This window comes from Trifolium pratense, linkage group LG6 (assembly GCF_020283565.1).
Source record: "Trifolium pratense cultivar HEN17-A07 linkage group LG6, ARS_RC_1.1, whole genome shotgun sequence".
Taxonomy (NCBI): domain Eukaryota; kingdom Viridiplantae; phylum Streptophyta; class Magnoliopsida; order Fabales; family Fabaceae; genus Trifolium; species Trifolium pratense.
Window position 1 is genome coordinate 32,678,900 of NC_060064.1, and position 24,557 is coordinate 32,703,456.

At 34.1% G+C, this 24,557-nt stretch overlaps 2 protein-coding genes and 2 long non-coding RNA genes across 6 annotated transcripts; 2 read left to right on the plus strand and 2 right to left on the minus strand.

Annotated features, from left to right (window-relative positions):
• The first annotated feature begins 3,233 nt into the window (after positions 1 to 3,233).
• LOC123890237 lies at positions 3,234 to 4,701 on the plus strand. 3 transcript variants are annotated; one of them, XR_006802798.1, is made up of 4 exons: positions 3,234 to 3,428; positions 3,713 to 3,807; positions 4,149 to 4,309; positions 4,408 to 4,457. It is a non-coding gene; the product is annotated as an uncharacterized LOC123890237 (long non-coding RNA). The 3 variants fall into 3 exon arrangements; XR_006802796.1 differs by having other exon boundaries at positions 4,149 to 4,701; XR_006802797.1 differs by having other exon boundaries at positions 4,167 to 4,701.
• A 2,935-nt stretch (positions 4,702 to 7,636) lies between these two features.
• LOC123890238 (splicing factor 3B subunit 1-like) lies at positions 7,637 to 11,825 on the plus strand. Its single transcript, XM_045939804.1, has 2 exons — positions 7,637 to 11,068; positions 11,325 to 11,825. Exon 1 carries the CDS (start codon positions 7,668 to 7,670, stop codon positions 11,013 to 11,015), a length of 3,348 nt encoding a protein of 1,115 aa, XP_045795760.1. The 5' UTR covers positions 7,637 to 7,667; the 3' UTR covers positions 11,016 to 11,068; positions 11,325 to 11,825.
• On the minus strand, positions 11,705 to 13,407 carry LOC123890239. The gene is made up of 2 exons (XR_006802799.1): positions 12,971 to 13,407; positions 11,705 to 12,002 (listed from the first exon to the last, which is right to left on the minus strand). It is a non-coding gene; the product is annotated as an uncharacterized LOC123890239 (long non-coding RNA).
• Positions 13,408 to 19,424: 6,017 nt separating this feature from the next.
• Positions 19,425 to 24,295, minus strand: LOC123890137 (E3 ubiquitin-protein ligase At3g02290-like). Its single transcript, XM_045939692.1, has 5 exons — positions 24,071 to 24,295; positions 22,891 to 23,261; positions 21,737 to 22,163; positions 21,253 to 21,362; positions 19,425 to 19,699 (listed from the first exon to the last, which is right to left on the minus strand). The coding sequence occupies exons 2-5, from the start codon at positions 23,008 to 23,010 to the stop codon at positions 19,673 to 19,675; spliced, it is 684 nt and encodes a 227-aa protein (XP_045795648.1). The 5' UTR covers positions 23,011 to 23,261; positions 24,071 to 24,295; the 3' UTR covers positions 19,425 to 19,672.
• Positions 24,296 to 24,557: the final 262 nt, after the last annotated feature.

Here is a 24,557-nt window from a genome sequence, read left to right on the forward strand (position 1 = left end):
GTTGTAATTTAATTCAAAGTCTATGTTGGAATTTAATTTCTTAAATTTGCAAATTATTTTCAAATGTGTTGCGGGTTTGGGTTTGGGTGGGAAAAACCCGAACCCATTGGGTGTGGGCGTGGGTGTTGTTTTGCCACCCGAACGGTCTTTGGGTTTGGGTTTGGGTGATGATTTCGGGTGTGGGTTTGGTAAGTGTCAAACCCGCACCCATGGGCGCCCGTTGCCATCCCTATCTCTGACTGAATCGGTTGAGAAGGAAATGACACAACGACTAAAGTGGTGGTGCGCGCGGTGCTTTTTTGCCGTGTCTACTATTCGGTTTGTTTCTTCGACTTCACTTTTTTAAAATTTAAAATGATAAAGATAAAAGTAGGGAAAATCTCAACTTATAAATCAAATTTTGAGTTTCTTTTTTCTTTCTAGGAACTTTTAATAATACTCTAAACATAAATGCAAAATAATAATTCACAAATACACATTTGTTTTTTTTTTTTATATAATAAAACACACATTTGCTTAACAATAAAGACTAAAACTTTGTGCATATATAATAATTTTGTATGAGACCAAAGAATGCTAATTATTTACAGAAACCAAAAATATATTTAACCTAAATAGCCAAAGTATTGTCATTGTGAGACCAGAAGTCATAGATTAATCTTTCAATAAATTAGAGCTTTGACCCATACGGTATACGAGTCTAATTAGCCTAATATGTAATAATATCTGGGTTTAACTACATATTTGGTCTATTATATTTATGTTAGGTTTTAATTTGGTCTATTACGTTTAAAAAGTATCAGTTTGGTCTCGTACGTTTTTACCGTTTGCATTAGTTTTCCGTTAATTTTGTCACATGTGGTAGTCAGTTTGCATATGTGGAGAGACACGTGGGCACTTAGACACACTGACACGTATATAGTTCAAGTGACAAAACTGACAAAACTAACATAAATGACTAAATTGAAACCTATTGGTGAAGGAAAAAAATAGCTTATAAAGACATATATAATAGTATGACAATGACTCTTATTCGTTTCACTATATATATTAGTATAATTTTTTTTAAGCGAAAAAACAAAACCATGGTCATTTTTCTAAATTAATACATTTTTTTACGAAAAATTTGTTTAAATTAATACATTTTTTTACGTTTTTTTTACCTGATTTGTTTGGTTAAAAAAGTCTTGGGTTTGGCGTATTAAAAGACAACCGACGTATTAATTCAAAATTAAATGTGTCAATAATATAAAAATACTAATTGAAATTAAAAGACAACTGACGTATTATTTTAAAATAAAAATGTGTCAATAATTGAAAGATACTAATTGAAACGTGACAATAATTGACGTATCAATTAACTTCTGAAAATAAACGACATTAAATATATTAATTAAATTCCAACGTAAGAGATATGGAAATATAAATGTGTCAATAATAGAAATATAATAATTGAAACGTGACAATAATATTTTGGTAGCGAACAATTCAAAAATTAAGTGGAATAGTTTAAATTATTTTGAATACAATAATCATTCTATATTATACCTTAACATATTCGTTTCATAATGTTCATTCTAAATTTTTTGCTAATATTTTGAACAATTCTAAATTATTTTGAATTATGTGAACATTGCATCTTCAGCTTGTTGTTCTCATTCTCCAATAATGCGACAATAATATGAACATTGCAAATTATTGTATTGTATTTTTTACTAATGTGACAATAATGTTCATTCTAGATTTTTATTATATATCTTTTGATAATGATGTGTTGTAATCAAATAATGGTAGACGTATCTTATAAAATAAAAAATAAAAAAATAATGGTGGACGTAATAAATTAAAAATATATGGACAGGATTAATTTCGTTAAACGGTTATAAAAAAAAATTAAATTTAGATTTTTATTATATATTTTTGAGCTAGTATTTGTTGTACATTAAAAAAAGATAATAAAAGATTTTTATTATATATTTTTTTCACAATGATGTGTTTCGTTAAACAATTGAGATTAGAAGAAGATTAAGGGGATCACATAAAAAAGGAATGAAATTAAACGGTTGATATTAGAAGAAGAGTGAGGGGACCACATAGAAAAATAGATGAAAAATGAAATTAGGATAAAAATAGATTTTTGGAACAAGCTTAGAATATAAGAGATACTTTCACCAAGAGTTAAAGAAAAATATTGTTATTTTAACATGGAGGCCAAGAAAAAAAATAAAAAAAAAAAAAAAAAATATATATATATATATATATATATATATATATATATATATATATATATATATATATATATATATATATATATATATATATATATATATATATATATATATATATATATATACTATTTGAATAAATAGAAAGAAAGAAAAAACAATCTAAAGCATGATTCATTTCACATTTTTTTCATCTGGTTTCACGTCTGTACGCAGGTTCGTTATCCCGTTAATGAATTTTTGTTATGATGACTTATGGTTGATCCACTAGGTCTATTTTATACTGATGTATCCCTATTTGAATTATATCTAGGTCAAGTTTAATGTCCCCTAGTCTTTATATTTTCTCCGTTTATTTATTTTGCTTTTACTTTTGAAAAAAATAAATAAAAGATGATTTTAGATTAAAAAATATTATCAAAATCCCTTTTTCATTAGTGGATGAAAAAGAAGATAAAGTGTTAAAAGGATTTGACACCAACGGTGCGTAAAATTCCAGCAAGTTCTATATCAGTCAAATTTGACGAAAAGTGGTTTTTTTAATTTAATATTTTTTTCTAATAGCTTAATGATTAAAAATTTCATCTTAAAAGTGAATAAATGGAGTGTACATGGTTCGAACTCCGACTCCTACATAATATATGCGATGTCACAAAACAAAAAATAAAATAAACAATTCTTGTCATTCATTGAACTCCAACTTCAAGTTCAGCATTAAAAATATATTGAAATCTTAATCTTAATTCTTATTCTTAATAATATACAAACTCAAACCTATGTTTGGGCAAGTTTGCTTATTTGTCCACCTCTAACTACATCATTGTCAAATCATCATTAAAAAATATTATTTCTTTGCCATAGTTAGCTTTGATGCCAACTTGGTTGTTAGACATGAAGAAAATTCAAAATTCAAATTTCCCCCTTTTTCCACAAACAAACAAAAAATAAATTAGGTCCAAGCCCCAAGTCAAGCACAAAATGAGTCCACTATATGCAGCAGAACAACATTAACATGTTCTTTCTCTCCTTCCTCTCCATATCTCATCCTCCCTTCACCATCACCATTTCACACAAAAATACCCCTCTCACCATTGTCCCATCCTCACCATCTCACTGTTATCATCTCACCATTCCTTCTTCTTTCTTCCTCTCCTTAAACAACCGCCGACAACGGTGAAAATTGGAAGGAAGCTGCTAAGAGAGGTGAAAATTTCTTTTCTAGGTTGTTTCTCTTTGCAATTAAATTTTTCTTTGATTCTTTTTCGTTTTCAGTTTTAAAGACAAATTGTCATTTCAAGGCTTTTGTTCAATTCTTCATTGATGAAAAATTGTCATCTCTGCACATGTATATTTTTAGATGAGTTGAGCAATATGTAGTATATTATGTTGTTGCAAGTCTGTGTTTTTGTTTGTGACTTCTTTTCTAGTAAAAGTTAATTTGAGTTTCTTTCTTTTAATCCTCAATTTTCTAATCCTTATTTTGGAAGAAGCTATACGTGGTTCTGACAAGGGAATAGCTTCAGACTTTTGCTTACCATGTCCGAGGCATCTTCATATCAATGGAAAAGTGTTATTCAGCTATGTAAGTGTTATTTCTTATTGTTGTACAATTTATTTAACATTCTCCAATACTTTCTTCTAACAAGTTAGCAATGACAGGGAAATAACAAACAACAAGATAATGACATGGTTAATTCCTCTAATAAGTTAGCAATGACAATGAAGTAACAAACAAAAAGATAATGACATGGTTAATGGTTAATGAGGATAAACTAGGTCTATTAGCTTTCTTAACATTCTCATTTTGTTTTTTCTCTTGGCTAGAATGATCATTTCAATATTTTTATATTCACATGTGATTTTTTTTATTGAATTTATCTCCCCCTTTGTAAATATGAAATTTTTTCATTGACTTTTATAAAGATGTTCTTAATGTGCAAGGTATGTGCAAGAAACCAGGACCATCAATTATAAAACTGGGACTTGGAGAATTAAACGAATGGTTTGTCTTTGAAGGCATAGTATGATGATTATCATGTATTTCTACTTCTTCAGGATTATATTGTAGATTGGATATAATTAAAGTGAGTTTTTATTTTCTACTTTATTTTTTTGTTGATAGATTCATTGTATTTTCTACATTGGTCTATAGTTTTACTTTAATTTGTTTGACTATTTTTAGGGTAATATCTCAATATCCACACGGGGGCTTACCATAACCCTGCTTTTAGTACTTTCTTCAATTATTCCTTAACTAAGCCCCAAAAATATGGGGGGCTGAACCACAAACACTTACCATAACCCTGTCTTTTTTTTAACATTTAAAAGCCGGTACTTCCAAGTTCAACTATCAATGTTGTTTTTCCGAAAGTTTTTGATAACCTTTAGGAAACATAAGGAGATTGGTAGAACATCTTCAAACCAATGGATATTGCATTGAACTAAATGCTGTGTTTTGAAGTTATGTAATATTTTAACAACTTGACAAATTTTTAATGTTTTCTATTAGGTTGCCATGTAGTATGATTATGCATTATATTTTGGTTTTACATAGAAATAATGCATATCTTTTTGAATTGTGTAATATTAAGGCAAATTTCACGGATACTAAAATCTTAATTGTCCAACGAGTTCTATATTGAAGTATATATTTATTTACTATAACATTTTGACAATACATATATTTATTGTACGAAATTACTACAAGACGGTGTTTCTCACGCGTTAGCACGGACACTGGAACTAGTTAGAGTAATTCTTGTGTAGAAGTATAAATAATATAATTGTTTAAGAAATACTACATATTATTTTTTAAGAAACTCGATACTCCCTCCGGTCCTAAATATAAGAGAACATTCACTTTTTAGATACATTGAGAATTCAATGTATTTAGCCTATAATATAGACTAAATACATTGAATTCTCAATGTATCTAAAAAGTGGATGTTCTCACTAGAGGAGTATTATTTAATTATTATTTCTCTCATTTTTTGATTAACTAGGTGTTTTTTTTTCTTTTCATTTTTATCAATATTTATCAAAATATAATTATACGTAAAAATAAATCAAAATATAATTCGTTTATATATTGAAAATATATTTATCGAAAAATATTTCCCACTAATATAATTTTTATCAAAACTAGTGGGCCAGCCAGGCGCGTTCCGCGCCTATCTTTGTTTAAATTATGTTCAAAAATATATATATATAACTTATGTTATGTTCAGTTTGTTAATAAAAGATTTTTTGTTGCTAAAAAAAAAATTATCTTATGTTATGGTGAGTTTGTTAATAAAATTTTTTTGTTGGTAGTAAAAAAATTAAAAGTATTGTTGATATTATGAAAAGTTCATACCAAAAATCACGTATCTTCTTTATATATATATATATATGGGGTTTTCTAACTTAGACCCTAGTTAGGTCTAAGTTAGCAAGATGCACCTTTTCAATTGGACCAAAATACCCATTCTTTTAATTTTTGAAAGAATAGAGCAACAGGGGCATTTCTGTAATTTTACACCAACATTACACGCGCCCCACCTTCTGAAACCATTAATAGACGCGGATCCAGTGTCGCGCGCGTACCGAAGGACCATGGTTACAGACCGTTGATTTCCATCAGACAGCCAAGATCTGATCTCATCAAGACTGTCTGATCAATCAGACAGCCCAGATCATCCTGATCCATCAGATTCCAGCGCCTGCGCCACACTGGATTACAACCTGGAGAGAGAAAAATTTGCTTTTAAAAGTAGGACACGTGTCACACAATGGTTGGCTGGGCGTGATTTTTGTTCATTTAATACTTTGAACTCAATTATTTCGTTGTAAATTAATTTTTTATTTTTTTATTTTTATACCAAAATTCATAATTTTTTTTTGTCTTCAAATAGAGACTTGGTTCGTTTGATTTGGACACCGAAAAAAAAACGCAATTTTTCACTACCTTAATCTCATTTTTTGTCTACTAAATACGTTACTTGTGTGTTGTAATTTAACACGCACCACTCAACCAACTCACTGAAACCATTATACCAGGAAAATAGTAGATAATATTCTGGAACTTTTGGTATATTTTATGAAATTTTTGGAGACCTGAAACTATTTTTAGTTAATTAAATGAGATAAAACGGTAATTAAAAACTAATGTTTGCTTCTGAAACCATTTTACTGGTAGAATGGTTGCACATAGTTGTATTCTGAAACCATTTTACTGGTAGAATGGTTTCAATGAGTAATTTATTAATTGTGTTTGCTTCTGAAACCATTTATCTGGTACAATGGTTTCAGAGAGTTGTAATCTGAAACCATTTTGCAGGTAGAATGGTTTCAGTAAGTTGATTATTAGTTATTTGCTTCTGAAACCATTTAGCTTGTAGAATGGTTGCACATAGTTGTATTCTGAAACCATTTTACTGGTAGAATGGTTTCAGTGAGTAATTTATTAATTGTGTTTGCTTCTGAAACCATTTATCTGGTACAATGGTTTCAGAGAGTTGTAATCTGAAACCATTTTGCTGGTAGAATGGTTTCAGTAAGTTGATTATTAGTTATTTGCTTCTGAAACCATTTAGCTTGTAGAATGGTTTCAGAGATTTGTACTCTGAAACCATTTTCCTGGTAGAATGGTTTCAGTGAGTTGATGTAAGGTAGTGAAAAATGAGATTAAGGTAGTGAAAAATTGGGTTTTTTTTTCTGTGTCCAAATCAAACGAACCAAGTCTCTATTTGTAGAGAAAAAAAAATTATGAATTTTGGTATAAAAAATAAAAAATAAAAAATTAATTTACGATGAAATAATCGAGTTCAAAGTATTAAATGGAAAAAAATCACGCCCAGCCAATCAGACAGCGACACGTGTCCTGCCTTTTCAAAAAGCTTTCTCTCTCCGCGTCATCCTTCACCCACGCGCGCCTGTCGGCGCGTGTGATGCACGCGCGTGATTTTTGTGCAATCAGGAGCTGCCACGTGTCCTGGGGGTGGGAAAAGAAATTGGGGGCGCGTGTACTGTTGGGTAAATTACAGAAATGCCCCTGTTGCTCTATTCTTTCAAAAATTAAAAAAATGGGTATTTTTGTCCAACTGAAAAGGTGCACCTTGCTAACTTAGACCCAACTGGGTCTAAGTTAGCAGCCCCCTATATATATATATATATATATATATATATATATATATATATATATATATATATATATATATATATATATATATAGTATAGATATAGATATAAATATAAATATATCTCTCAATAATATAAATTTTATGCGTCAAAAAAATAACCTCTTGATAAGGCTTATAGCCCATTTAAATTGAATGGACCATACCGAAAAACCCATTCGGTAGGTCGGTTTATGTGATATTTACTATTTAGGCATGATATATAAACAATTCTTTTTTTCATAATCTCATCGAAATTAGGAAAACGCAAGAAGACCGAAAGAAGATGGAACAAGAACTCGCTTCACTCACCTTCGATACCGAAAACGATGCAGGAGATTCGAGTTTACCTCAGTCGCGGCGAATAATTGATCGTGAAGATGATTATCGTAAGCGTAGGTTGAATCAGATTCTTTCTCCGGATAGACATGATCCTTTTGCTGCTGGAGAGAAGACGCCGGATCCATCTGTGAGGACTTATGCTGAAATTATGAGGGATGAAGCGTTGAAGAGAGAGTTCGATCAAACAAAGAGGACTAATGCTAAGAAGGCTAAAACATCTGATTGGGATGCTCCGGAATCGATGACACCGGGGAGAGTTATTGATGCTACTCCAGGGAGGAGGAATAGGTTGGTTGCTACTCCTGGTGGTGCTACACCTGGTGCAACTGCTTGGGATGCTACTCCTAAGCTTCCTGGAATGGCTACTCCAACTCCCAAGAGACAAAGATCAAGATGGGATGAAACACCTGCTACTATGGGGAGTGCAACTCCATTACCTGGTGCAACTCCTGTTGGTGGTGTTGAATTGGCTACTCCTACTCCTGGTGCTTTACAAGGTTCATTTACACCTGAGCAGTATAATTTGTTGAGGTGGGAGAGGGATATTGAAGAGAGGAATCGTCCTTTGGCCGATCAAGAGCTTGATGCTATGTTTCCACAACAAGGGTATAAGGTTTTGGATCCTCCTGCTTCTTATGTGCCAATTAGAACTCCTGCAAGGAAGCTTCTTGCTACCCCTACACCGTTGGGGACTCCGCTTTATCAAATTCCTGAAGAGAATCGTGGTCAGCAGTATGATGTTCCTAAGGAAGCTCCTGGTGGTTTGCCTTTCATGAAACCTGAAGATTATCAGTATTTCGGGGCTTTGTTGAATGAAGAAAATGAAGACGAGTTGTCTCCAGATGAGCAGAAAGAGAGGAAGATTATGAAGCTTCTGCTTAAAGTGAAGAACGGTACTCCACCACAGAGGAAAACTGCTTTGAGGCAGTTAACTGATAAGGCTCGTGAGTTCGGTGCTGGACCTTTGTTTAACCGAATTCTGCCATTGCTTATGCAGCCTACTTTGGAGGACCAAGAGAGACATCTTTTGGTAAAGGTAATTGATAGAGTTCTTTATAAATTGGATGAATTGGTTCGGCCTTGTGTGCATAAGATTCTTGTTGTTATTGAGCCCCTCTTGATTGATGAAGACTACTATGCCCGTGTTGAGGGGAGAGAAATAATATCGAATCTCAGTAAAGCGGCTGGTTTGGCCACCATGATTGCTGCCATGAGGCCTGACATAGATAACATTGATGAATATGTTAGGAATACCACTGCTAGAGCTTTTAGTGTTGTTGCGTCTGCTCTTGGTATTCCGGCTTTATTGCCCTTCCTGAAGGCTGTTTGTCAGAGTAAGAAATCATGGCAAGCTCGACACACTGGTGTTAAGATTGTACAGCAGATTGCCATTTTAATTGGATGCGCTGTGTTGCCCCATCTGAGATCTCTTGTGGAGATTATAGAGCATGGTTTGAATGATGAGAATCAGAAGGTGAGGATGATCACTGCATTATCTCTTGCTGCACTTGCTGAGGCGGCTGCCCCTTATGGTATTGAAAGTTTTGACTCGGTGTTGAAGCCACTGTGGAAGGGAATTAGGCAACACCGTGGTAAGGTGCTGGCTGCGTTTTTGAAGGCAATTGGGTTTATCATTCCGTTGATGGAATCCTTATATGCTAGCTATTGTACTAAGGAAGTCATGCTTATTCTGATTCGGGAGTTTCAGTCACCCGATGAAGAAATGAAGAAAATTGTTTTGAAAGTGGTGAAGCAGTGTGTGAGCACCGAGGGTGTGGAAGCTGAGTATATTAGAACTGATATCCTCCCTGAGTTTTTCAGAAACTTCTGGGTTAGGAGGATGGCTTTGGATAGAAGAAACTACAAGCAACTTGTGGAGACGACTGTTGAGATAGCAAATAAGGTTGGTGTTGCCGATATTGTTGGAAGAATTTTTCAAGATCTTAAAGATGAGAGTGAACCTTATAGGCGAATGGTCATGGAAACTATTGAGAAGGTGGTCACTAACTTGGGATCATCTGATATAGATGCACGGTTGGAAGAACTTTTGATTGATGGTATTCTTTATGCTTTCCAAGAGCAGACCAGCGATGATGCTAATGTGATGCTTAATGGGTTCGGTGCAGTTGTAAACTCGCTCGGGCAGAGAATAAAACTATATCTTCCTCAGATTTGTGGTACCATCACGTGGAGGTTAAACAATAAGAGTGCAAAGGTGAGACAGCAAGCAGCAGACCTCATTTCGAGGATTGCTGTTGTCATGAAGCAGTGCCATGAGGAACAGTTGATGGGTCATCTTGGTGTTGTCTTGTATGAGCATCTTGGAGAAGAGTATCCAGAAGTTCTAGGTTCAATTTTGGGTGCTCTCAAGTCTATTGTTAATGTTATTGGTATGACGAAGATGACTCCACCTATTAAGGATTTGCTTCCCAGGTTGACTCCAATATTGAAGAATAGGCACGAGAAAGTCCAGGAGAACTGTATTGACCTTGTGGGTAGGATTGCTGACCGTGGGGCTGAGTTTGTACCTGCCAGAGAATGGATGAGGATCTGTTTTGAGCTTCTTGAGATGCTTAAGGCACACAAGAAGGGAATTCGTAGAGCTACTGTGAACACTTTCGGATATATTGCAAAAGCCATCGGACCACAGGATGTCCTGGCAACTCTATTGAATAATCTCAAGGTGCAGGAGAGGCAGAATCGTGTATGCACTACTGTTGCCATTGCTATTGTTGCAGAAACATGTTCACCCTTCACAGTTTTGCCAGCACTGATGAATGAGTACCGTGTTCCAGAGCTAAATGTGCAAAATGGTGTGCTCAAGTCTCTCTCTTTCCTCTTTGAGTATATTGGTGAAATGGGCAAGGACTACATCTATGCAGTGATTCCTTTGCTTGAGGATGCTCTTATGGACAGGGATTTGGTTCATAGGCAGACAGCTGCATCTGCTGTGAAGCACATGGCATTGGGAGTGGCTGGTTTGGGTTGCGAGGATGCGCTGGTCCATTTGCTGAACTATGTTTGGCCAAATATATTTGAAACTTCTCCACATGTGATAAATGCTGTGATGGAAGCCATTGAAGGGATGCGGGTAGCCTTGGGTTCTGCTGTTGTTCTTAATTACTGTCTTCAAGGGCTGTTCCAACCTGCCCGAAAAGTGAGGGAGGTGTATTGGAAGATTTATAACTCTCTTTATATTGGAGCTCAAGACGCTCTTGTTGCAGCATACCCTTCTCTAGAGGATGACCACAACAATGTTTACAGTAGATCGGAGTTGATGATGTTTATTTAGATTTTGATTTAGACAAATGAGAATGTCCCTGTTTTGCAATTGTGAATGGATTGGTAAGTTCTCTTTGAATGCCTAACTTTTATGCATCTATCACTTTTCTGTGTGAAAAATTTCTAATGTGCCATGTGTTGTTTTTGTTTGCCTGAATTGAATTACTATAGAAACTGTGTATGAAATAGCTTTTTTGTTACTTCGATTATCTCAAATTGAATTACCGTGGAAACTGTGTATGAAAGCTTTTTTGTTACTTTGAGAGAGTTATAACATATAGTTCACTTGACTTATATAATTGCATTTTTCTTGGACCAGAGATAATCCAAGAGACCACAGAGAAAATAAAAATGATACAAGAAAAGATGAAGGTTGCTCAGAGCCGACAAAAGAGTTACACAGATAAAAAAAGGCGGCCTTTAGAATTCAAAGAAGGTGATCATGTGTTTTTGAAAGTAACTCCTAGGTTGGGATTAAGAGGAATTTTCAAGACAAAGAAGTTAAGCCCAAGATACATAGGACCATATCAAATCATCAAAAGGGTGGGAACAGTGGCATATAAGTTGCCTTTACCACCTTCATTATCCGGACTTCATAATGGCCCATAACCCATAGGTCCCTGGATCGAAATCAGGCTCTGATACCAAAAATATAACATTCTAATAATTTAAGCTAATAAATCAATTAGGACATTAATCTTGATACAGGATAACATAGTATATAAGTCTGAACACATCCGATCACGTCATTCCTTTGGTACAATACTTAGTTCGGTCACATAGTACTTGACTCATTAAGTCCAAGATACAAAAGGAGTTATAACAAGATTCACAACTAATTCAAGTTATTAATTACATAGCTCTTGACTTAACAAGTTCAAGATACAACTTAGGAGATATAATACATTCCACAAAAGTTATACAAGGGATTAGGCAAGCAAAATAAAACTTGAAGCTTAAATTCCTGTTTCCTTTTCCTTCCTTGGAACCTGTTCATCTGAAAATAAAAACTTGACGGGATGAGATTATATCTCAATGAGTTCTTAACTAAATCCATAACCAGCCTAACCCAAGTACCCGGATTTTTATAACTAATAATAATAATGTAAATAACAATCATTATCTTTCCAACGTAATGGAATAGTTGAACACTCAAGAGGGTATTATCTTGCATTTTTTTTCTTTTAACTACAAGGCAACTGAGTGTGAGCGATGTCGGAAGCCTTGCCTATCCGGATGAAATATTCATTTCAGACAACAACTCACGATGATTATTACTACGTACGTTGCTTCACAACATAGGTCTTTATCCTTATGGATAATTAACTAGATCAACAACTATTCTTTAATTTAATTTAAAGAAAACTAATGCTTAGTTATAGTAAAGTCTATAAACATCTTCACTATCCCTTTTGTTTCTAAATCAAAAGCTAAAGTTCTTTATTTGACAATTTCTATTAGTCCAAAATATGAGTACTAATTCTAAGTAAAGGAGTGTAAAACTAGCATAACCTTATGCTCTACACAACAAGACTGGCCACCTCTGTTTTGGACATTTTTCATCCAAGACAGCTGCTGTACCTATTAAAATGTTACAGAATTTTCCAACAATTCAAACTAACCATTTTGCTACAATATTAGTAGTCACCAAAAGTTTCAACGGTCCTAAAGAAGTCTCAGCACTATTCCAATTTCAATTAACATGGAATTTTAATTAAACCATGAGCAATCATAATAAAATTATGAATTTAACATACTCTAATTTCTACATTGAAGTCTCTAAGCATAATTTTTCATAAGTTGAGATAGAATTTCTTAACATTCTAATACATGCAACTTTTAATACTTAATAAGAACTCTAATTTCTACCAAACTCTAATTTACTCAAACTCTAATTTCTCAAACTCTAATTCTAATTTACTCAAACTCTAATTTCTACCAAAATCAAACTTAATAAGAACTCACCTTGACTCTTTGAAGGTAGTTCTTGATGGGTGAGTGAAAATGAAGAAGATTGGAGAAATCCCTAACACTTGAGTTCCAACTTCTTCTCTTTTGTTAACTCATGATGCAGATCCAATGTATAATCTTCTTCACTAAGCTTGTTAATAAGGTAGAAGGTGTTTATTCTTCTTGAATCCTAAGCATGCATGTGGTGTTAATGGTGAATTTGAAGAAAACTACATTGGAGGGGGTGGGGTTGTGTTCTGCCGAGAGGAAAGAGAGAGAGAGACTAAAATTGTTTTTCTTTTTTCTTTTTCCCAACACTCACTTTATGTATACTTGTTGATAGAGTTTTACAATAATGTCCCTCTATAGAATAGTTTCTTCTCTATGATATTATTCCTCTTCTCATATTTACTAATAAGTCCTATTTAAATTAGTGACTTAATTTAACATAAAGTTACTTATAATTATTATTTACTATAATAATAAAATAGGTTGTTACAATTTTTGTTTCTTACATTTACAAAAATAATCTATCCATCTTAAAATCCAACGTTTTGATCCTGCAATTATTACATTTGTTGCAAAAATATTGAGTTATAACATTTTTTTTTTTGAGGTTAATATTGAGTTATAACATAAGTTTTACCCCAAAATAATAATTTGAGAGACAAAAAATGTTTTTTTTTTAATCTAAAAAAAATGATTTTTGACTTTAAAAGATGTAGTTTATCTTCAAATTTACAATTGATCACAATACATCACGATCTTCGCATCAAAGTTTCATCCAAAGTAACTGGAGCAAAGTTTCATACGTAAAAAAAAAAAAAAGGCAAACTTACAAGAAAAAATAAGCGAAGAAAAGAAGATTTGCATATACCAAAAAAAAATGCCAAAGCAAGAAAGAAAAAAAAAAGTATTAGGGAGATGAAGAATTTTCATTTTACACAGAGGAGATGAAGAATCTCAAATATTTCTTTTTTCCCAAATCCCACAATTTAGCAACGCTACTCACAATCATTCGGTACTTCATCATCGTTCATCATCATTATACTCACTCGTTCATCATCAATCAATGTTCTATAAATCGTACATAATCATTCTGTCTTTGTTCCTACTTCCTACGATATCGTTCATCATCATTCAGTTTCTACGACTGTGTTTACCAATTCAATCAAAAGCGTTATTTTCCTTCATGAACTTAGTAATAATAGTTGTTTATGGTCTTTGATGAGAAAATAAATGTATTGGTTTGGTATAATGAGGGTTTTTTAATTCAATCATTGACAAATACCATATGATTATTATTTGCCATTCAAAAATAAATAAATACCATATGATTATCATCTTTATGGTTTGGTCTCTAAACCATCTAATTATAAGTAGTTTTTTTAATATGTGATCTAACCTGTTGATCAGAGTAGGTGTGATGGCCAGCAATCGTCCGTTGAGCAGCAATACGTCCACCGGAGGAGGGGTTGTACCTGCAGGCACTCCGATGCTTAAGTCAACAAGAGAATGAGAGATACAAGAGAGAATAGAGAGATTGTAGAGAATTGAATATCTGGTTCTCCTGTATAGAAGAACTTATATAGTTGCCCCCGACGCTGGGCCAAATGTCGGTCTAATGGGCTGGAATGAGCAGGCCCAATAGACTCGACTCCCAGAATATGCCCTGTATGATAGGGAAAGCAGTTGTTGCTCATATCCTGGTGGAGTTGTTCCACAATACTAGGAAAGTGGATAGGCTTCGTGACTGAATGGCTGTTGTAGCGCGGAGCATGTGTTTATCGTGCTGTGAAGGTGACACGTCAAGGACGCCACGTCATGTGCTGAGGTGGTCGGGGACGGGGACGAGGCTCCTCGGTTCAAATTTTTACAAACAAAAATTTGGGCCAAAATTTACTCTAAATAAAAAACGGGGACGAGGCTCCCCGGTTCATAATTTTTGCAAATAAAATTATTAGGAACGGGGGACAAAGCTCCCCGGATTAATTGTGAGCAACTTCAAGTCCGGTTAGAGTTTTTGTGCAGATTTATGCCGCACGGGGGACAAGCTCCCCGGATTAATTGTGAGCAACTTCAAGTTGCACGGGGACGAGGCACCCCGGCTAGAATTTTTGTGCAGATTTATGTCGCACGAGGGACAAGCTCCCCGGATTAAAATCCAGCCAATTTGTATGGGGATGAGGCTCCCCGACCAAACACAGACTCCTAAATTTACCCAGAAATCTATCCTACATTAATCTAGTGCTCGGAAATTTCATCCCATGTTCATCCTATGTTCATAAATTCATCATGTTCTTCATGGAAGAACCCAGAAAACACCCAAACTGAGCAAAAAACAATAAAAACTAGATCTAAACAAGCAAATCATAAGAAGAAATTTGAGGAATACCTTGAATTCGAAGAGGATTGAAAGAACGAGACTTGACACTTGAGCAAAGCTCTCAGAGAATCCTAACAGCAGCAAACGAAGAGAGAGAGTGAAAAGTGAAAAATAAATTCACTTCTCTCTATTTAAAGAAATCAAAGGCCACTACAACGAAAAGGCTTTTGACCCAACGGTTTATACACCCCCTCGTAAAAATAAAAAGCAATAAATACACCTCTTCGCAGGCATCCCCTCGTCGCCACAGGCACGAGCTCTAAAAAGAAGCAATCTTTCATGAACAGCTGCTCGTATGAAAGCAGCGTTTCACAAAAATACCTCCTCGTGAACATAACGAGCAAGGTTATAACAGGTGACGAGCAAAGTGACGAGCACGTCCCTCTTCAAACAGTTATGGTCTTCAACCTCCTCGTAAACATCATGAGCAGGATTACACCAGGTGACGAGCACATCCTCGTACAAAAACTGAACTACACAAAATCAACAGAGGTAACGAGGACATCCCTCCTCGACATTAGGCTTAGCCTAAAAGTCATTACTCCTATGTCTAAGAGCAACGACTTGGGGGCTCCTGTTCTGGACTAGACTAGAACTAGTCCACTTCATACCCTCTAAAGTCCACATGGCTTTCCCCATCATATCCATGTCAGCAGAACATGGTGGAACCTCTCCAAGATAGGAGCAAATTATTGTTCTACCCACTATCTAAGGGTGATATCTTGACAGTCCTTCTTATTGGGCCTTGGCAAGTCCAACCCAATAAGAGGACCTTTGGCCAGAGCTGGGGGCTATATAAGCTCTCATATACAGGAGAGCTAGGTAACATTATTCATTCTCTCATTACTTTCTCTCTCTAGTATCTCTCTTGCTCTCTTTCCTTGTCTGACTTTGGCATCGGAGCACCTGCAGGTACAACCCCCCTCCGTGGATCAGCTGCTCGACCCGCCGTCAATCACCTGCTCAATGGACTGCTAACTGACCATCTACATGTTCTGATCAACAGTTAAGATCACTTATTTTATTTATTTATTTATTTGACTAAGTAAATATTCATTCATTCAAATCGAAACATACATAGATCATTACAAATTCGATTGCTAAAAACTGAAAAAAGTGAATATACAAAAAATCTTGCAGCACCTAGTTTAATAGCATACATCGGCATCATGAAAGTACCTACAAATATGACAAAATAAATGTAACCGGAATCTTCATACTTCAGGATCTGCAACGTTGATGTCAAGTCTTTATCGGATCCGTAATGAGTTGAAGATGATATGTCAATTTGAATCAAAGAAACACGGTATCAAAACGAAAAACCAACAAACGCCGCACAAGACGACTACAAACACAATGCCGCGGAAGACGACCACAAACAGAAAATCATGAAAAAAAAAAATTAAATGGATGTGAAAATCACTTATTTGAATAATAAAGAAAGTAAAAAACAATTTGAATAACAAAGAAAAACTAGGGATTTTTGAAAAATGGAGCGGCTGCTCCTTGGTACAATTGGACCAAATGTATGACATTTATGTTGGCTAATGCTACAGTGGACCACTTGTGAAGGACAAATGATCTACCGAATATGAATTTTAAAAAATTCACTATTGGATTGAAGGTATATATCGTATAGATCATCCATAAATTTTTTAAATTTTTTTGAAAATCATTTGATGTTTTATTGAGACCTATCAAGATTTACGTTATTTAATAAACCGTTAATCTTGATGTGTCTCAATAACATATCAAATTGTTTTCAATTTTTCTAAATTTTTCTATGGATAACCTAAGGGAGGCGGTCGACCTGGTCGTATGGGGAATCTGCGGGGTATTGCTGGGACGTACATACGAGGAGGTATCATCCTAGCTAGCTTTCTTCGTCTAAGTCGTCGTTGTTGATTAGGTCCATTGGATGGACCGTAATGGAGAGTAACCTGTTTTTGTGGATTTGGTTGCTGGTAACTGATGAGTACAATATTGGAACGAGCATTCTCTTCATGAATTTGATTGTTGTGATTCCTTGCAAGTGTGAGAGTGATAGTTGCAAGGAACAAAACTAGCACAGATAAGTAAGACATCTCTTTAGCTTTCCTTATCTGTGATCAAATAATAATTGTATACAAGTTTTTTTTTTTATGCACTAAAAATATAAAATTGTACAGTATATAAGATTTAGTTTGAAGGTAGCCAGTACTAGTTTCAGTATATATAATATAATATGACAAACAATTTCTTTAAATTGTATGTGTAGAAGACCAATTATTATATGATAAAAGTCAAGCAGAATGGGGAGGTTTTGATCCACACCTTAGGGATGAGAGTTTTTGATCCACACCTTAGGATAATATGACTCGGCTTAATTATTATTATATGATATTTTCTTTCTTTTTTTGTGTTAGTTCTGTTAGACTTTTCAACAAAGAATATTAAAACTTTTTTAGAAGTCTTTTTAGCCTTAAAGATTTTAATATTTGGTAGGTCTTAAATATAAGTAAAAATTAAAATGTATCTAATTAAAATTTAAAATAAATAGATTTTGATTTTTAATTTTTGTAAGGGATTAATTTGAATCTTCACTCAAGCTTTTATTATGAGAAAAGATTGGTTTTTAGTGAGATCTCATTAACCGGCCCGATAATAAATCACATCACTTAGTTAGTTAAACATGGAAAAGGAAAGACTTGGTTTGTTTTTCCGGCCAACCCGAGTCTTTCCTTAATTCTATACATTTTTTGTGTTTAAATATTATTGCTTTAAAACCATATCGGTGACCGAATCGGTCAAGACACTGAATCATTAGTTGGATCGATAAAAAAAACTTGTAAACCTAAAATGTTCGACTTTCTTCAATGAGTGTGAAAAACAGTCTCATCAGCATAAGATATACTGAGGTAGACTATAAAGATTTACAAAAAGTCAATGAAAGAGAACCATAAACAAATCATAAACAAAGCAAATGACTAGACCACCAACTATGATAGTTTGAAACTAAAGTAACACTCGTCGTCTTCAACCACTTATAGCAAAAAAAGCTTGATCTAGTCTGACATATGATGAGCAATGCTTGCTGAGCCTAAGAACAATCTATGATTTCTTTCCTTCCACACAACCCAAACGCAAGCAAGTCAGATGAGTTTCAAAAAAGATCGGCGAGCTCAAGATCCACCTGCTGACAATGTAAACTGAACAAAGTGATCACGTAAAGAAGTAGAATCCACACTGATGAAATGTCAATCCACGCACGAACTAATGCCCAAAGAGAACCAAATGTACTGCAGGAGACGAATAAGTGATGGGTCTACTCAACCTCTCCACAACCAGAAACGCAAAAGTGAGTTGCCGAAGATAAGATGCCCCGAAATATTAATAATAGATTTGATTTATTACAAAAATATATCACGTTATATTTTTTATCTGAATAAAACACATAAACCGCCTTCATAGACTTGGACAGCAAGGCGCGGATTGGCTTGGCGAATAAGCATGAGCATATAAACGAAACAAATCTTCAGAAGATTTGATATAAAAATTCTCCGCGCTTCAGATCAGCACAATGCTGTACTCACATGCTACAACATCTTGTCCAACATGTGGCTGAAAATTGTTTTTGCAAAATGTAGCCAACACAAAAACCCTAACAACTTTATTTTTATATTTTGTTATAAAAATAGATTATTCATGAGCACTTATATGATAAGCACTTGATTAAGCTATTTATCCAAACATTGGTCTTACCAGAGATCAACTTGATTAAGCTATTACAAGTAGCAATGTAGTCTGTACTTACAATATAACCATCTGGTGTCCACTGAATCACTTCCCATAGATTATTTTGTTTTTTGCCCAGAATTGAATTTGAGACCTCCAACTACTTTAACTCTTCTTAAAAAAAAAAACTCTTAATTTAAACCATTTGCAGCCTTATTCACCAAAAAAAAAACTATTTGCAGCCTTTGAGTTTATATTAAAATCGGTTGGGGAAAACAAAGGTTGACCAAACATACCACAATACATTTAAAAAAAAAATGATCTTGAACAATGGTTAAAAATTCATAATTTAAAATAAAAGCAGAATAATTAAAGGACAAAAAAAAAATCCTTCCATTACAAGGCAAACTCTGAAAGTTGGAACCATGACAAAGTTTCAATCTGAAATTGCATATTTTCTTCCTTGCAAATTTTGGCAAAGGAGAAAAGTATAAATGAGAAAACTTATACATATTACTGTACATGATAAGTGCTTAGTCTGAACTCTGAAGTATTCACAATGTCTATATTTGTATTTTCAGGTTGCTTCTGTTGTTGGCATCATCGACGACAAAATATTAAGTTGTTTCATCGAATAGCATCACCTATACACCAAAAGAAAAAAATAAAATAAACAACTCTTGTCAATCATTGACCTCCAACTTCAAGTTCAGCATTAAAAATAATATATACAAATGCAGTACACTAGAACATTTTATATTCACAAGTGACTGCAAACACATTTAAAATAGCATTAGAATCATTGACATTTGACTTGATTGGATTAGCTTATTTACATTTTTACTGACAGAAGCGCTTGCGAAATTGTTTGAGAGAGCTTATGAAAACAACTTATGACGTTTCCAGAAGTTGTTTTTTGCTTATTTGCATAAGCTTTCTCGGATAGTTTGTGAAAACAGCTTATAACCTATATGAAATAGTTTGGCTTTATTTTCTTTTGTTATTGAAAGAACTTATACATAAGCACTTATATGATAATCACTTATTTAAATTGTTTGTCCAAACAAGACTATAATCAGAATATCAAGTTCAAGCTGCTCCAACTCATGCAAGGAGTATAAAAGTATGGTACTATGTTACAGCAGCAACACATAGCCAACAAGTAAAATAAGTTTCATATAGAGCGCACACATGAATTAATATAGTGTGAGAGCACACATTATACATACCCTTGTTTTGTTCTATTCAATCAACAATCGGTTAATAGGCCGTGCAGTGTGTCACTAAGTAGCAGAAACACGCAGTGAACTAAATTAAGTTTCTTTACATTTGTCTCAGAAAAGCTAGTTTCAAAACATGAAAAAACACTATATATAGTCTAGAGAATCAATAGTAATACTAGAAGCAGTGAACTAAACTGCATTAGGACATGGGAGTAAATTTTTTATAGACAAATATTAGGGGGAGAGGGATTTAGTTAGCAGCGGATATTGAACACTGGACCTCCTTTTTAATATTCCTTCAGCAAGAGAATTCTCAAGAAAGAAAGAAAGAAGGACCAGAAACATCGCAGAAGAATTCTTACAAAAAAGGGAAGTAACCAGAAACTTACAAGTTCCAGATATTTCTTAAGAGATAATTGAACTATATTTAGGTTAAGAAAATAAGGAATCCATATAGAGGAATGCTAGTAAGACAGGTACTGAAACCCTCTTCTCAAACACTATTATTGCCAATAGCAGATTTCCTATTAAAATCCAACTATGTGGAGTGCGTCGACAAAGAAAATTGTTGAGAACGATGAAACACCGACAGGAACACCGGATACGACATTGAAACATAGACACTGGTAATAATTTAAAAAATAGAAGTGATTGAATGTTAGTGTGAGATGCCGACACAAGCCAGACACTGTGCACGTCATCAATCTCCAATGTAGTGTCTGTGCTATATAGGTTCAGTTTAGTAGAATTGGAACTCTTTTCCAGTTGTTACTGGAACTGACTGAACCAAGTTAATTCACATTGGATTGCACTCTTAACCTAGTTCGGGTTACAGAAAAAAAGCAGTTCAGTGATAAAGAATTTGCACTGACTAAGTTCAACCTGTTTCCCACGACACTGATTTTCGTGTGCTCTACTATGAACCAAAAGCAATTCCATGAGAAAGAATTTGAAAAGTACAAAGTAAATATTACCTTCCCACAAACAGGACAGGTGTCACTTCTCTCCATCCACTCATATATGCAACCAAGATGATAATGATGAGAACATTTTGTCACTATCTTCGGATTCTCTTCAGTGTATTCTGCAAGGAAAATATTCATAGAAATATAAGAATCTAATAAAAGGCCCTGTTAATGATCATTTGCTAAGTTTTTATTCTAATTTATAACATCAATAATACCAACGCTGCATTAATGGGCGGCCACCGGATACACCACATTTGGGGGCGGCCATCGACTACTCCGTTGCCATAACGGCGCTAATAGTCATTATTGACTACATAAATCCGCAAGTATACCACAAAATTATAATACCCAAATTAAACAAATTATGTCAAGATGTGTATAATATAGCATCCTACGGTCAGATATTTAGTACAACATTGAGTTCGACAATCAAGTGGTATTCTAATGAAAATTTGAGTATAAAACTGCATGAAATTTTAAAAATCTCTACCTTCAAGACAAGTTGGACAAACATCCTCCTCTTCTGATGATGCGTACACAATCTCAGCTCCAGTTGTAGGTTTTGCCGAAGAAAGTCTTACCGTGGACTTTGAGCGGTATTCCTTTGACCCATCTTTGCCAGTGGATTCATTCCATTTACCACTCAAGTTCATAGATTCTGAATCTACATCTAAATCATCCCTTAGAGGTTCTGACTCCTCATTCAAATGACTGGAACCCTTTTCACGTCTTGAAACTAGTCCGTCATGCTGTGAGCGGAAATGCCTAGGGTCTGCATCATAAGGCAACGGCCTTGGAGGAGAACGGTATATGTCTGATAGAGAATTATCAAGTGATGCAGTAGAAGTCCTAGATGCTGCCCCCTGTATAGATGTAGGAAGCGGCTGCATTTCCCCTCTCCGGAATATTGATGCATACTGAAATTTGAGGTGGATTGGAAAAAAAGTTACACAGTATAGTGGCCTATAGTTCCGGTCAATAATATGTAGACACGAAATTCTGAAAAATTGCTTTAGGACTAAGATAATCTTCAAAATGTTGTTTACAAAATATAAAGATAAAAGTGGTAATTAAAACAATGAATTTACCACAAGATACTTATGGTACTTTGATGTATATTTGAAGGACAATATAAGTAGAGCAACACGAGATAAATAGTTACGCCATATGACTATTCTTTGTTTTGTACATTTTTTTATGGATGATGCACAACTCAAATATACTGTGGAACTTAAGACATTATCTGATTTGGATTGCGGCGATTGCCTGCCAGTCACAATCTCTCGCATTCACGCGGTCATCATTCATCGCATTAGTGGCCTTTGGATCAAGATTTGACAGTCTAAATTTCAAGCTTAGTATTTTAAAATTAAAAGAAATCAAAATATGGATCGTCCGATCTAGATCCAACGATCATTGATGTGCTGACTGCATGAATGCGTCGATTGCTGACTGTCGACAATCCAAATCTGTTGCATTGCGTCAAGAAGTTGTCTAAAAATAAAATTCCAAACAATTTTGTTCTATTCAGCACCTCATTTTTAAGCAAATCCTTAGATCAAGGAACATAGCGTAGCTTTCCTCAACAAAATTATAGGTTACAGAAGGTCATACAAACAACAGAGTTCATAATTATAGACTTACAACATTCAAAAGGTTTTGTAGGAAGCAACCGCCGCACACGCAGTTCCTAAATACATGACTATGTGGATTCGCATAATCTTCTAAATCATCAACAGTCAAACAAGAACAAATAGAACCCATTGTTTCAGCTTCAATATCTGTCCGTTTTTAGCTTAAAACTCTCGCACTTCTCAGCACACCAAAATATCAATGGTCACACACACTATGAGAAAAAGGAGCCCCCAACAGCGCTAATCAACGACTACGCTTTCAAAAAAGGAGAGAGGATTCTAAGCTCGCAGAAGTCTAAATGCCTCCGCAAACCAGTACCCTCCCTCTTTTGTTCAGATGATCGGTAATATAGATAACCAGACTCTGACTCTCTTGATCACCTGTAAAATACACCAAAATTGCATAAACATCACTCATTGTGACCAATCCACACAACAAATTTTCTAAAGGTTTGTATTGAGTTGAGCAATGCAACGAATGGTAAAGCTCAAAATCCAAACAGCATGTATACAGAAAATCATCGACAAACACACGTTATAATCAAGACCAAACACCGTTCTTTTCCCTTAAAGGGTAAGAAAATAAGTTTTCAATTTGTCTAGATGCTCCAGTTCTTATAGGAAGGCAGACCCTAATAATCCAGAGTTCGGTCGGCCGACATATAAATAAAGTTTGACCAATGATTAATTTAATATGCCAAAAAGCATAATAATAACAAAAAAAGTTTCAAATTTGATTTTTGTTACAAGGGAAAGCTATAATTTATTTACAATGTTCCTTCAAACTATGGAAAAAACAATTCTTTACTTCACTGAAAAGCTATTAGTACATCAATCAGCATAAACATTGATTGTTTCTCTTTTTCAGCTAAAAAATCACAATCACTAATTTTATACAACAAACCATAAACATAAAAACATATTCGGACATTAAAGAATGAAAAAATATATAATTAAAAACATATGCAGATATTATTTAGCTTCAGGTAGAAAACCTCAATTTTCAACCAACAGAACATAACAAAAAAAAATTCAACAGAATACAAAAACAAAATTTATGATCCAAATAACAAATAGAAAAATACCCAGTTACGATTATCAAATAAAAGCGGAAAAAAAACGATAAAAAAAACGGAATTTGGTAATCAAATAAACGATCAAAGGTGGAATATTTTTAGGGGAAAAAATACCTGAAAAAGTTATTTTCTAACGTGTTGCTGTTAGAGAAAAAAGAGAGAGATAGATGAAGGTGGAGAATATTTGAGATTGAGAAATCAGGGTTTTTTCTAAAAAAGGGTTTTTGGATTTTTCGGTGGAATTTGCTATGAATGAATTCGCCAAATTTGAGAGAGCGTTATATAGCACTTGGTTTGTTTTTTTGTTTTTGTAATTTTATTTGGATGGTATACTTCACTATTTTATTTATGTTTTTTAATACATATATTCTCTGTTATTTTATTACACAAAGATAATCATCAATTAAAAAAAGATAGGCTTATAAAATTAAGAAAAAGATGGACTTTTTTGGTAAAAAAAAAATTAAAAGATGGACTTTTTCTTTAGTGAAAAGATCAAAAGAAGATAGAATTGGACTTATAAAATTAAATAATAGACCAAATAAATCTATAATGTGCGATCTTTTAAGTTTAATGTTTATAGTATATTAATTATTTTTTT

Coding starts and splice junctions, on each gene's coding strand:
- LOC123890238 (XM_045939804.1), top strand. CDS start 7,668: ATGGAACAAGAACTCGCTTCACTCACCTTCGATACCGAAAACGATGCA.
- LOC123890137 (XM_045939692.1), bottom strand. CDS start 23,010: ATGGGTTCTATTTGTTCTTGTTTGACTGTTGATGATTTAGAAGATTAT. Junction 22,164..22,890: donor TACAAAACCTTTTGAATGTT/GTAAGTCTATAA, acceptor CTCAAATTTCAG/TATGCATCAATATTCCGGAG. Junction 21,363..21,736: donor TTGTCCAACTTGTCTTGAAG/GTAGAGATTTTT, acceptor TTTTCCTTGCAG/AATACACTGAAGAGAATCCG.